The 12,848-nt window shown below is 35.1% G+C and overlaps 4 protein-coding genes across 5 annotated transcripts; 2 read left to right on the top strand and 2 right to left on the bottom strand.

Moving 5' to 3' along the window:
* On the top strand, nucleotides 619-3,852 carry LOC104709162 (chloroplastic group IIB intron splicing facilitator CRS2-B, chloroplastic). Of its 2 annotated transcripts, XM_019228660.1 has the most exons (8): nucleotides 619-715; nucleotides 1,023-1,218; nucleotides 1,305-1,389; nucleotides 1,479-1,546; nucleotides 1,643-1,693; nucleotides 1,790-1,863; nucleotides 1,944-2,002; nucleotides 3,460-3,852. In XM_019228660.1, the coding sequence occupies exons 2-8, from the start codon at nucleotides 1,027-1,029 to the stop codon at nucleotides 3,651-3,653; spliced, it is 723 nt and encodes a 240-aa protein (XP_019084205.1). In that variant the 5' UTR covers nucleotides 619-715; nucleotides 1,023-1,026; the 3' UTR covers nucleotides 3,654-3,852. The 2 variants fall into 2 exon arrangements, with proteins under 2 accessions (XP_019084205.1, XP_010420294.1); XM_010421992.2 differs by lacking the exons at nucleotides 619-715; nucleotides 1,023-1,218; nucleotides 1,305-1,389; ... (2 more) ...; nucleotides 1,790-1,863; nucleotides 1,944-2,002 and adding exons at nucleotides 2,379-2,592; nucleotides 2,679-2,763; nucleotides 2,853-2,920; ... (1 more) ...; nucleotides 3,164-3,237; nucleotides 3,318-3,376.
* LOC104709161 (chloroplastic group IIB intron splicing facilitator CRS2-B, chloroplastic-like) lies at nucleotides 4,181-5,193 on the top strand. The gene is made up of 5 exons (XM_010425816.1): nucleotides 4,181-4,261; nucleotides 4,358-4,408; nucleotides 4,505-4,578; nucleotides 4,659-4,717; nucleotides 4,801-5,193. The coding sequence occupies exons 1-5, from the start codon at nucleotides 4,181-4,183 to the stop codon at nucleotides 4,992-4,994; spliced, it is 459 nt and encodes a 152-aa protein (XP_010424118.1). The 3' UTR covers nucleotides 4,995-5,193.
* On the bottom strand, nucleotides 5,487-7,195 carry LOC104705899 (40S ribosomal protein S7-3). The gene is made up of 6 exons (XM_010421991.2): nucleotides 7,086-7,195; nucleotides 6,533-6,617; nucleotides 6,368-6,441; nucleotides 6,151-6,274; nucleotides 5,876-6,058; nucleotides 5,487-5,786 (listed from the first exon to the last, which is right to left on the bottom strand). The coding sequence occupies exons 2-6, from the start codon at nucleotides 6,605-6,607 to the stop codon at nucleotides 5,670-5,672; spliced, it is 573 nt and encodes a 190-aa protein (XP_010420293.1). The 5' UTR covers nucleotides 6,608-6,617; nucleotides 7,086-7,195; the 3' UTR covers nucleotides 5,487-5,669.
* On the bottom strand, nucleotides 7,649-9,992 carry LOC104705898 (caffeoylshikimate esterase-like). The gene is made up of 9 exons (XM_010421989.2): nucleotides 9,775-9,992; nucleotides 9,371-9,570; nucleotides 9,168-9,197; nucleotides 8,946-9,072; nucleotides 8,708-8,854; nucleotides 8,487-8,617; nucleotides 8,259-8,396; nucleotides 8,094-8,192; nucleotides 7,649-8,010 (listed from the first exon to the last, which is right to left on the bottom strand). Exons 1-9 carry the CDS (start codon nucleotides 9,818-9,820, stop codon nucleotides 7,786-7,788), a joined length of 1,143 nt encoding a protein of 380 aa, XP_010420291.1. The 5' UTR covers nucleotides 9,821-9,992; the 3' UTR covers nucleotides 7,649-7,785.

Here is a 12,848-nt window from a genome sequence, read left to right as displayed (position 1 = left end):
GGAAGTTTGTGTAAATAATTCATATTTATCCAAAACCTCAAGGAAACTGAAGGAGTTTATTTTCATTGCTTATATAGAAAACATAGATCACGAATTTAAAGGCTTTTCAATTTTTGGATTTGGTAATATACTTTTTTTTTTTTTAAATAGAGTTATATATTAATATCTAACTCTAATAATTGATATTTATAGTATCTTTTACAAAAGTTACTCATCTGGAGAATTTAATTTAATATCCGTCTGTATATACTATATATATATATAGGAGATATGATTGGTGCAAAAAATTATATTAACAGAAAATAAAGGTTAAAAAAAATAAAATGTAAAACTGCGAAAAAGGATGAGAGCCGCAAGATTGGCGAGTTTTGGCCACGGTAGATTTTCTGGATTAGATTTTGGATGACGTAGCCTCACGTGGTTTATATAGAACAACATTCTCACGTGCCGTCTTATTAATGACGTAGGCAATCCCCATTTATAATAACACAACACAACAATTTATGCGAGTATAAGTTAGTTAAGCCCATCATCTGATTTGGGCTACAATGAAAAGCCCATTAATGAAAAATGTGACCAAATTTTTCTAATCTAACATCTTTCGTCTCTCTCACAGAAAGAAGGTCACTCTGTTCATCATCCTTCTATCTCGTTCGCAATCGCAACGCAAAAGAAAAAAATCTCTAGAAATTTCCGAAATCTCCAGAAGAAAGAGGTAAAGCGATTTCCTTTCTCACTAATTCTTCGTCTTCAAGATAAACACATATTTTGGTTCAGTCCTTGTAGCCTCTCATTACTTTTCTGCGGAGTCTTCTGTTCGATTACACTTACTTTTTCTTTTATCTGCGTTAATTCCTCTATTAATGGGTGTTTCACTTAGTTTCTTGTCATTTCACTTTCAGTAGTTCGTTCACTCCAAAGGTTTCAACTTTGGGATATCTGTTGATGATTTTTGTTTGGTAGCTTAAAATGAGTGTAAGATGATGGTAATAAAAATTGATTTCATTTCTTTGAATCAACAGTTCGATGATCTGCTCAACGTATACACCAAGTAGTATTTACCATTTTCACGCCGTGAGGCCGGTCTTTCGGAAACCGAGGTTTCGGGTTTGTTCATCTACTTCTAGTGAGAATGACAGATTCAAAGTAGAGTACACTCCTTGGCTTATCGTAGGGTTGGGCAATCCAGGAAACAAGTATCATGGAACAAGACACAATGTAATCAAATGCAATCCTGTAGCTTAAGTGGTTTTGAGGTGTTATCTCTGAAGTGCTATAAGTTTTTTTTTTTTTCTTGTTTTCAGGTTGGTTTCGAGATGATCGATGTTTTGGCTAGAAAAGAAGGCGTTTTGATGAACACTATACAGTCTAAAGCTCTAATCGGAATAGGTTCTACTTCTCTTGCTTTTTCGGTACTCTTGTTTTAAACATAATAAAAACTGATGAATTTTTGCTTCTGTGTATGATGATCAGCACAGGTGCTATCGAAGAGGTGCCTATCTTGTTGGCCAAACCTCAGACTTACATGAACTTCAGCGGTGAATCGGTTTGTATTCTCTTCTGATCATCTCACTTATCTTATTGCCAACTTTGCAAAGATCAGCTTTATCTGAAACAACTGTTCTGTTGTCGTCGTTTAAAGGTTGCATCTTTAGCTTCACACTATCGAGTACCATTGCGTCACATTTTACTGGTAAACTTACCGACTTTAGCATCCTTAGAAATAAGAACAAGGTTTAGGAATCGTGAACCCTTTTGTTGAATCTTGATATGGGTTTCTCCCTCCTAGATTTACGATGAGATGGCTTTACCAAATGGGGTTTTGAGACTTCAACCGAAAGGAGGTCAAGGCTATCACAACGGGTATTACTTGTGCCTCCTCTTGAACCTTTAAGTGTGTTCTCTTATCTACTAACTTATGTTACCTTTTATATTTGATGCAGAGTCAAGAGTGTAATGGGGAATTTGGATGGTCGTCGAAACTTTCCTCGTCTAAGCATAGGTATCCTTTTGTGCTGGTTCGGTTTAGATCCGAGACTACCTTTCTTCCTCTCTCAAGCTTTTTGTTTTGTCAATCTTTGTCAGGCATTGGTAAANATTTCCTTTCTCACTAATTCTTCGTCTTCAAGATAAACACATATTTTGGTTCAGTCCTTGTAGCCTCTCATTACTTTTCTGCGGAGTCTTCTGTTCGATTACACTTACTTTTTCTTTTATCTGCGTTAATTCCTCTATTAATGGGTGTTTCACTTAGTTTCTTGTCATTTCACTTTCAGTAGTTCGTTCACTCCAAAGGTTTCAACTTTGGGATATCTGTTGATGATTTTTGTTTGGTAGCTTAAAATGAGTGTAAGATGATGGTAATAAAAATTGATTTCATTTCTTTGAATCAACAGTTCGATGATCTGCTCAACGTATACACCAAGTAGTATTTACCATTTTCACGCCGTGAGGCCGGTCTTTCGGAAACCGAGGTTTCGGGTTTGTTCATCTACTTCTAGTGAGAATGACAGATTCAAAGTAGAGTACACTCCTTGGCTTATCGTAGGGTTGGGCAATCCAGGAAACAAGTATCATGGAACAAGACACAATGTAATCAAATGCAATCCTGTAGCTTAAGTGGTTTTGAGGTGTTATCTCTGAAGTGCTATAAGTTTTTTTTTTTTTCTTGTTTTCAGGTTGGTTTCGAGATGATCGATGTTTTGGCTAGAAAAGAAGGCGTTTTGATGAACACTATACAGTCTAAAGCTCTAATCGGAATAGGTTCTACTTCTCTTGCTTTTTCGGTACTCTTGTTTTAAACATAATAAAAACTGATGAATTTTTGCTTCTGTGTATGATGATCAGCACAGGTGCTATCGAAGAGGTGCCTATCTTGTTGGCCAAACCTCAGACTTACATGAACTTCAGCGGTGAATCGGTTTGTATTCTCTTCTGATCATCTCACTTATCTTATTGCCAACTTTGCAAAGATCAGCTTTATCTGAAACAACTGTTCTGTTGTCGTCGTTTAAAGGTTGCATCTTTAGCTTCACACTATCGAGTACCATTGCGTCACATTTTACTGGTAAACTTACCGACTTTAGCATCCTTAGAAATAAGAACAAGGTTTAGGAATCGTGAACCCTTTTGTTGAATCTTGATATGGGTTTCTCCCTCCTAGATTTACGATGAGATGGCTTTACCAAATGGGGTTTTGAGACTTCAACCGAAAGGAGGTCAAGGCTATCACAACGGGTATTACTTGTGCCTCCTCTTGAACCTTTAAGTGTGTTCTCTTATCTACTAACTTATGTTACCTTTTATATTTGATGCAGAGTCAAGAGTGTAATGGGGAATTTGGATGGTCGTCGAAACTTTCCTCGTCTAAGCATAGGTATCCTTTTGTGCTGGTTCGGTTTAGATCCGAGACTACCTTTCTTCCTCTCTCAAGCTTTTTGTTTTGTCAATCTTTGTCAGGCATTGGTAAACCACCAGGAAACATGGATATGAAAGCTTTTCTTCTTCAGAAGTTTAGTCCATGGGAACGGAAACAGATCGATGAAGCACTAGAACAAGGAAGTGAAGCAGTGAAGACTCTTGTGCTCAGTGGATTCAGTCAAGGAATCTCAAGATTTAATCTTGTGCAAAAATATAAATTCCACAAAGTATAATATGAGATTACAATGCAAATTAACAGATGAAGTTTGCTGCGATTTACAAAAAGCTACAAAAGAAAGGTAGAAAGCTGTAGAGACTCAGATTGCTTTAGCATTTTCATTTTTTTGTAAAACAGTAAGCAAAAAGTATCTCTCTTGGTCAGTATGAATCTTATAACCCTTATGAATGATGCTGTTTTTAACCGATCCAGTCTATTACTTCATTACTACTATACAAACTTGTTGATATTGTGCGACTGCACATTGTCAGATTGATTTTTTTTTTTTTTTGGTCCAAATTGTCAGATTGATTAAGATGAGATTTATTGCAGATGAGATTGATTATCAGATCAGATTTCAGGTTGTAGGGAGCTAGTTGTATGGAGTATATATATCATAATTATGTGAATGAAAAATAGCGGACTGATGGGATTGCTATTTGACATGATCATAATTTGAGGTTTCTCTACCAAGTATATTTGGCTATTTGCTGTAGAAATTTGAGACTAATCTGAAATTTCAAAAAAGTTTTCAANTGTATGATGATCAGCACAGGTGCTATCGAAGAGGTGCCTATCTTGTTGGCCAAACCTCAGACTTACATGAACTTCAGCGGTGAATCGGTTTGTATTCTCTTCTGATCATCTCACTTATCTTATTGCCAACTTTGCAAAGATCAGCTTTATCTGAAACAACTGTTCTGTTGTCGTCGTTTAAAGGTTGCATCTTTAGCTTCACACTATCGAGTACCATTGCGTCACATTTTACTGGTAAACTTACCGACTTTAGCATCCTTAGAAATAAGAACAAGGTTTAGGAATCGTGAACCCTTTTGTTGAATCTTGATATGGGTTTCTCCCTCCTAGATTTACGATGAGATGGCTTTACCAAATGGGGTTTTGAGACTTCAACCGAAAGGAGGTCAAGGCTATCACAACGGGTATTACTTGTGCCTCCTCTTGAACCTTTAAGTGTGTTCTCTTATCTACTAACTTATGTTACCTTTTATATTTGATGCAGAGTCAAGAGTGTAATGGGGAATTTGGATGGTCGTCGAAACTTTCCTCGTCTAAGCATAGGTATCCTTTTGTGCTGGTTCGGTTTAGATCCGAGACTACCTTTCTTCCTCTCTCAAGCTTTTTGTTTTGTCAATCTTTGTCAGGCATTGGTAAACCACCAGGAAACATGGATATGAAAGCTTTTCTTCTTCAGAAGTTTAGTCCATGGGAACGGAAACAGATCGATGAAGCACTAGAACAAGGAAGTGAAGCAGTGAAGACTCTTGTGCTCAGTGGATTCAGTCAAGGAATCTCAAGATTTAATCTTGTGCAAAAATATAAATTCCACAAAGTATAATATGAGATTACAATGCAAATTAACAGATGAAGTTTGCTGCGATTTACAAAAAGCTACAAAAGAAAGGTAGAAAGCTGTAGAGACTCAGATTGCTTTAGCATTTTCATTTTTTTGTAAAACAGTAAGCAAAAAGTATCTCTCTTGGTCAGTATGAATCTTATAACCCTTATGAATGATGCTGTTTTTAACCGATCCAGTCTATTACTTCATTACTACTATACAAACTTGTTGATATTGTGCGACTGCACATTGTCAGATTGATTTTTTTTTTTTTTTGGTCCAAATTGTCAGATTGATTAAGATGAGATTTATTGCAGATGAGATTGATTATCAGATCAGATTTCAGGTTGTAGGGAGCTAGTTGTATGGAGTATATATATCATAATTATGTGAATGAAAAATAGCGGACTGATGGGATTGCTATTTGACATGATCATAATTTGAGGTTTCTCTACCAAGTATATTTGGCTATTTGCTGTAGAAATTTGAGACTAATCTGAAATTTCAAAAAAGTTTTCAAAATTGAAAAGCATAAAAGAGTAGTCTTGGTAAAATAGAACATTAAAGATTGTGAACAAGGAACTGAATCAGAGAGTTTCCTTCACCCTAAGTACCACAAAACATAATCAAAAGATCTCTTTCTCTACCCTGACGATTCATGATCATCATCATCCTTCAAGCTTCAACCGGGTACTCAAACACAACATCCTTGCCTGTAAGTTTACGGTACACACCAACCATAGTCTCGAGTTTGTACTCTGTGTCGTTCTTTTGCTTGGCATCCAAAAACACCTGTGACATTATTCAAAACAGAAGGTAAAAGATGAGCTTAAATTCATGAAGAGAAAGATCTGAGTTTACTCTCATAGATGATATGATACCTTCATGATCTTGGAACCATCAAGACGGTAACGAGTACGCTTTCCAACAATCTCAGCGGGGAAAGCAACATCTTCGAGCATTGCTTCATGAACAGAGGTGAGAGTCCTGTTACGTGGCCTCTGAACAGCAGCACCCTTCTTAGGAGGACGCATGATCCTTCTCGTGGTAACAAAGATCACATCCTGTGAAACGAAACAATGGCAGAATGTTTAAGAGAGATAGTCGTAAGAATTAACAAGACAACTACAAATGAAAAGGAACTTCATAAACTTACCTTTCCACTGAACTTCTTCTCAAGCTCCCTAACAAGGCGAGGATGAATCTTGCGGAAAGCTTTCCTCAATCTGAATGGGACGTAAATCACAACAGCTTTGCGGTTTCCAGAGATGTCCATGTTCCTACAATGAGAAATCAATGTATTTTCCCTAAGTATAAAATAAGAATGCAACCATGAAATGAGAAGGGGAAGACACCAAAATAGAGCGACATACACAGCTTGGTTAATGTAGAGATCTTTCAACTCGGATTTCAACTCCTGGTTGGTGTTCTCCAAATCAAACAAAGCCTAAGAGAAGATGAAAAGTCTGTTAAGAATGAATAATTCCACAAAGGAGGACAAAATTACAGACAAATACATTTAAAAGGTATATAGTTACCTGAGCAACTTGCTCCTCGCACTCTGTTGGTTCAGCATTCTTATCCTTCTTGATCTTGTTCTGAGCGGAGAACATCTTCACAGATCTTGAATTGCAAAAGAAACAAAACAATAAAAGTTAAGACTTTAGGCATAGGAGCTTACTACTAACACAACAGGTGACCTTGTAATGTAAACTCAAGCAACCAGATACAAATCATTTCTATAAAATTCAGGAATTAACAGTTTAATAGTTTCAACCAAAGTTGAAGGCTTTCAATATCAAGAGAACAGTTAAGTAAAACTGTTCGATTCAATCAAAAGTATGGAGCAAAAGACAATGCTTGATGAACTACAGAGACTTAAAAAGTAAATCTTAACCACAATAAGGCAATGAATCAGACGACAAATCACACAAGCTGAAATTTTTTTCCAAAGCATTTTACAAAGCTCTTAGATTTTAGTAAAAAACATCAGCATTGCCTCTAAAGAGGAAGAAAACTAAATCATAACAACGACGACAACAACGGCGGAGCAAGAGAAGGAAGTGAAAGAGAAACCCTTTAGAGACTTACCGATCAGCAAAAGCACGGAGGCGAAATCTGAAGGAACGAAGAAGAACCCTTTTGGATTGACAAAAATGCTGCGGCTTTTCTCCTTCGCAGCTCAGTTTCGGGAAAATCAGGTTTTATTGTTTGATGATTAGGGTTTCCAAGGTAGCCACCCAATATGGGCTTTTAATAAAAACAGTTTTTAAAGCCCATTTTTTAACAAACTCGTTTCTTTCCCCAAAAGCCCAAACTTGTTATCCTCTCAAATTCTTTTTTTTTTTTTCTTTTTTTCCTCTCAAATTCTTTGTTTGGGAGAAATGCTTAATGCAACTAACACTAAACCAATGTCAGTTGTAGTAAAAGAGAAGTATATTTTTTTTTGTTATCAAGTACGTTTATAAGAGATGGTTTTATACAACTCTCATTGTCGTGTCATGATTTGAGATTTGATTGTTAGAAAATAACCTAAAATTTACCCCAAGTTATAGAAGATGACACACAATATTTGCAAACTATGCATAAGAAAAATAATCTTTTTGAGTAGGATTTACATGATAGTTGTAGATATAATTGCAAAGTTCAAACTATTTTGTTTGCACAATCTTGTAAACTTTGATTGCAAATAATTATCATTTTATTGCTAATTCGTTGGAAACAAATAAATTCTACCTACAGTAAAACGAAACAAATGTTCATAAGCTACATAGAAGTAAGTAACTAATGATCATCCCTCAGTTTGCAAGCTATGCTCGTCCAGCCATAAGATGATATCGGACAAGACACGAAGAATCATGTCGTCAGGTTCCCCTTCGAGCAGAGAATGATAAGCATCTTCATACAAAACTATCTTCTTGTCTGAACTTTTCGCCTTCTCGTATAGCTCTCTGCTCACTGAAGGATCTGTCACTGTATCAGCTTCTCCGTGTAGAATCAATATTGGCAAAGACACCTACAAAGGTCAAAATCAAGAAGTGTCATTATTCTGATTCTGCTTTAAAAGATTCGGGTTTTCTCGTGCTTTTTTTTTTTTACCTTTTGCAATTGTTTTTCAATCTCTTGAGTTGTGTGAAACATTTCTACTGCAGTGCGTAGTCGCGGTTTGCCACTGTAACAAATCACATTGTATGGTGTCTGCAAAATAAGACGGGTTTAGTAAAGAAATCGATATAACATCAAATCTTTTATCTACGTTTTTACCATCTCCCTCTTCCTGACATCTCTAAAAGCTGCTTCTGCTAAATCCTTTTGTGGAACCAACTTATGTCTTGGTAGAACATTGGCTAGACCGATCAAAATCTGTTTTAATACCGGTGGTGGAACCAAATCATCTGCAATCTAAAACAGATAGGTGTGTCAAGTTAATGTTATGATTAGAGATTTGCTAAATGACTATGCAAATAAGAATAAAGAAAGACAAGCCTTTACTTTGCACATTGGTGCTACCAAGACTGCGCCGGTCCACGCATTTGGTTGTTTGAGATGTATTTTGAGCGACACGGCTCCACCCATTGACTGTCCAAAGAGAAAGCTAGGAAGAGAACTAAATTCGGGATTCTCTGCATCCAAAAAGATTCAAAATCTATTGGTACCCTAAATCATGAACATAAAGTTTACCCTTTCGATGTGAACCAAAAGTTATGAATTACCTTTTATCTTGGAGTAATGCTCCATGACATCTTGAACAAGAAGATCAAAGCTAGGGATATAACCGTGCAAGCCCTCTGATAAGCCAAATCCCGGATAATCCATAGCGAAAACTCCATAACCAGATAATGCCAATCTCCTTGCAATCCCTGCAAAAAGCAATCAAACAAGCCTCAGTCTCATTTTCATACACAAACCATTGGCTATTTAAAGAAGAAGAAAAAACACAAAGAAACATGCCTTCGAAGAAAAAGGTGCAAGTATCTCCATAACCATGGCAGAAACAAACCAAAGCTTTAAGGCTAGTAGCTTCAGGAAGCCAGCTTTTGGAGAAGATCTCAATTCCTCTCGAATTCATCTCATAAGACTACATAAACCAATCATACATCACCACAAACAACAACAAAAAGGTTCCTTCAAGCTATATAAACTAACAACAACAAGGTCATTCTCTCCTTTTACCTCCTTAGTCTTAATTCCATTTTCAGGTGTCTGCAAACATCATGAAAAAAATAAATCAACAAAACACAGACATCTCAAACAAAGCTGAAGCAGAGTGGTGGTCTATACTAACTACTAAGTCTAAAAGTCTCAACCTTTCTTATACCCATTTCAATTAGAAGATGACAAATAGATTCAATTTCAGATTTTTTAAAAATTGTTACCTGGAAGAGGATATGATCGAGATTAAGCTGGATGTCTTTTAAGGAATCACGAACATGACGACGCGCTGAAGCTTCGTCAATATTAACCTCCTTGAGTCGCCGGAGCTCCTCATCTTTGTCTAGCTTCACCATCGGAGCCATCGATCTACTACTACTACTACTTCGTTGCCACACAAATCTTCTTCCTTTATCCACAAACCCTGATTATAAAAATTGTCCCTTTTTGCAGATCAATCAAAATTGATCCACGCAAACAACAAAATCTATTATTATTATTATTATTATTATTATTATTTGGTTGAGTTTATCATTCTTTAAAAGATAACAATTTTTACTTTTCCAACCAAAATAAAATAAAAATGAAATGGATAATTATTACGAAGAATAAGAGTGACTAGTGCTACCGTGTAAAGGACTGAAAAGGGTAAGCTTTGCTGATCTCAGAGCCATTAAACAACTATTTCTAAAATAGAGGCTCGTCCTGAATTTTGTATCTTATTATATACGAAGAAAAACAAAAAAATCTATTAAACTGTTGTTTTCCATTTTTTTTTTAGTTTTGTTTTTGAGAAAGAGAAGATTACACGAAAGTGGAGTGAGGGGAAAAACAAAATAATGCACGTAATAAGAAAACCATGAGAATTACGCAATTATTATTCTATGAATGAGTTCTGCTTCTGCGGTTCTTGTCCTCTCAAATTGTCTAATGCTTTCAATATCATCATCGTGTGAACAACAATATTGTCGGAAGAGAGAGTTATGTTAGAGTTCGCGTTGAGATTGGATGGATCCTCAAAACGATTCTGTGACGATATGCTAACGCGTCTGTGTCGTTGGATAGACGACAATCCATTAGTGCGATGCCAAGTGTATATGATGAGTCAGGGTCACGTGCAATTTAGGTGAGTAGGAGTTAGCATGATTTTGTTTTTCAAAGGAGTTTATTTAGGGAGGAAACCTCCTCATCTTTATTTTTTTTATAGATAGATCTCAACAAACTAGGATTTTTTCACATTCTCTTCATGATTTTTTTTTTTTTTTTTTAAATACAAAGGAACATCATTTTTGTATTGAGAAATCATCGGCCGAATTTAAGTTTTATTTTCTATGAATTATTTTATATTTAAAAAAATTATTGTTTAATTTGCTATTTGGTTCTCGGACTTTTCATTTACTTTGTTGTAGTCTTTTTTTTTTTTTTTTTTTAATGAATTGTTTCCAAACGTGAATTATAAACTACATTCAATTCAATGGTTGATGTATGTGGAGTTTTATATTTTTATTGGTACTTTATCAGAAACTTTGAATGGTTCTAAGTGTAAACTGTAAAGCACATCAAATACGGTTGGTATAATTTAAAGATCACAGTTGGGAGTCATAATACAAGAAGAAGTTTGTCAAAAAAACAAAAAAAAAAAAATACAAGAAGAAGTTATATGCTTTAAAAAAACTTGTACATCCTAGCTAATTTATAATGGCAAAACAATGTGAAAGTTTAACCACCATATTATTCCCATAAAAACTATAACTTTCAACTGGTAATTAAAATGTTGCATTGAACTGACAGAGTTAGCGAAGTTTACAAAGTAGCTTACTTTTACTTTTGCTCATATACAAATACTTGCAAGTCAATCTGCATCATTTTATATTCCGAGTTGAGACCCTCTCGGCTAGACGAGTCTAGTCACGAAGTGAGGCTACTTTGACCCAGTTGATGACCTTAACTCTAGGCTTTGGTTTTATCAAAAATAACTCTAGACATTTGCACACCCACACAAAAAAAAAGACTCTACGTACATATAAATGATACTAAATCACAACATAAATTATGTGTGTGTTCTTGTCGCAATGTTAAAATAAATATTACAGTTTGTTCTCTCAGCGACGCGACAAGAAAATAAGGATTATTCAACCGCAACCGAATAGACTAATATGTCTGATTATCAGTTATGTAGAAGTCTATATAACTATAACTTTAACTGGTAATTTAAATGTTGCATTGATCTGACAGAGTTAACTAAGATTACAAAGTAGCTTACTTTTACTTTTGCTTTGCTCACATACAAATTCTTGCAAATCAATCTGCATCATTTTATATTCCGAGTTAAAGACCCTCGGCTAGACGAGTCTAGTCACTAGTGAGGCTACTTTGACCCAGTTGATGACCTTTAACTCTAGGCATAGGTTTTATCAAAATAACTCTAGACATTTGCCCCCGCGCGCACACACACAAAGAGGCTCTACGGACACATAAATGATACTCCGTAATTAGGTGTGTGTGTGTGTGTTGTGCAACTATTTATTTGTAAATAGTGTCAATTTATATGATTCCTCTAAACACCCAACATTATTAAATTTGAGGTACCAAGCGAAAGTCTTGAAACTAAAACAAGCCTCAATCTTATAAAGTCTACAAGTTAGTATAGTTGTTTCTTGTTTACGACACTGTTGGCACATAAGTAGTTTTTTTTTTTTTTTTTTTTTAATTGGCACATAAGTAGTTTAGTTGAAGAAACTAATGACTAAAATTCAAACGTAGTATTTGTATTTTGTAACATTTCAACTACTGATTAAGTTTGATTTTTAGAATCTAACCCCACCACACAGTATATGTCATTGTCTTTATTTCTGGAAAAAGAAGAAGTATAATCAATCAAATATATACCACTGGCTTTTTTTATTCTTCCTTTGTTCAATGCGTAAATGGCTCGCATGTCTCTCCCACTGTCCCTTATTTTCCTAAAACAAACAAAACATCTCTCTCTCCCCCATAATTAAATAGCTTCTTAATTAATTTTCAACATTTTCTCCACAATCTCCACAATTCCGTGACTTCTTTGCTTAAACTTTTTATTTATTTATGGTTTATTGTCTACGTCTTTAGAAATAAGTAGTCATCAATTCTAATTAGTAAATTAGACATCATCAATACGGAAAACGTTGGATAGTAGAAATATAAAAAGATATGTGGAAGAGCCATAGAATCCTAACGTTGTGTTCTTTACAAAATTTTGAACGCTTATTAACTTAGTATTTTTAAACAAGAAAGTTGGTCAGGAACTTAAGAAAAAGAGGAAAACAAATAAAAAGACCAGGCAAAGTTGCATCGATTTTTAAAAAAAGAAGTTCACGAACGTACGTATTCCACTACCTCTAAACTCTTCCGGTGAGAAAAAATAAAGAGAGAGAGATCAGATCGAGATCACAAGATTTTTTCGTAAAAAGGGAATACTGTATTATTAAGTTTTAATTTTAAGAGAACTAAATGTATGTAAAATTAGGTTCAAGATCCCTTTCAACGAGAAAGACCGAAAGAGGATTGGGTTTTGTATATAATGGCATGACATGAACAAGGACACTATATCATTTTTCAAAAAAAAAACAAATATTATGTCACGCCAAGAGTCAAATTTGATTGAGTTCATAGTTTATAGTTCATAGTTTATGGTTTCTCATGTTTTCTTCTATTTGTGTGTAC

The sequence above is a fragment of the Camelina sativa genome, chromosome 8, assembly GCF_000633955.1.
Source record: "Camelina sativa cultivar DH55 chromosome 8, Cs, whole genome shotgun sequence".
Classification (NCBI taxonomy): domain Eukaryota; kingdom Viridiplantae; phylum Streptophyta; class Magnoliopsida; order Brassicales; family Brassicaceae; genus Camelina; species Camelina sativa.
The sequence above is the reverse complement of the archived record's forward strand: the minus strand, read 5'-3'. Positions and strand labels throughout refer to the sequence as shown.

Bases quoted from the DNA above. Each gene is read 5' to 3' on its own strand.
- LOC104709162 (XM_019228660.1), top strand. From the start codon at position 1,027: ATGATCTGCTCAACGTATACACCAAGTAGTATTTACCATTTTCACGCC. The intron at 1,547-1,642 runs GTTTGTATTCTC...CGTCGTTTAAAG, and splicing joins TGAACTTCAGCGGTGAATCG to GTTGCATCTTTAGCTTCACA. The intron at 2,003-3,459 runs GTATCCTTTTGT...AATCTTTGTCAG, and splicing joins CTTTCCTCGTCTAAGCATAG to GCATTGGTAAACCACCAGGA.
- LOC104705898 (XM_010421989.2), bottom strand. From the start codon at position 9,820: ATGGCTCTGAGATCAGCAAAGCTTACCCTTTTCAGTCCTTTACACG. The intron at 9,198-9,370 runs GTAACAATTTTT...TGATGTTTGCAG, and splicing joins TCGATCATATCCTCTTCCAG to ACACCTGAAAATGGAATTAA. The intron at 8,618-8,707 runs GTAATTCATAAC...TTTTGGATGCAG, and splicing joins GCATTACTCCAAGATAAAAG to AGAATCCCGAATTTAGTTCT.
- LOC104709161 (XM_010425816.1), top strand. From the start codon at position 4,181: ATGATCAGCACAGGTGCTATCGAAGAGGTGCCTATCTTGTTGGCCAAA. The intron at 4,262-4,357 runs GTTTGTATTCTC...CGTCGTTTAAAG, and splicing joins TGAACTTCAGCGGTGAATCG to GTTGCATCTTTAGCTTCACA. The intron at 4,579-4,658 runs GTATTACTTGTG...TATTTGATGCAG, and splicing joins GGTCAAGGCTATCACAACGG to AGTCAAGAGTGTAATGGGGA.
- LOC104705899 (XM_010421991.2), bottom strand. From the start codon at position 6,607: ATGTTCTCCGCTCAGAACAAGATCAAGAAGGATAAGAATGCTGAACCA. The intron at 6,442-6,532 runs GTAACTATATAC...ATCTTCTCTTAG, and splicing joins GCGAGGAGCAAGTTGCTCAG to GCTTTGTTTGATTTGGAGAA. The intron at 6,275-6,367 runs GTATGTCGCTCT...TTCTCATTGTAG, and splicing joins CTCTACATTAACCAAGCTGT to GAACATGGACATCTCTGGAA.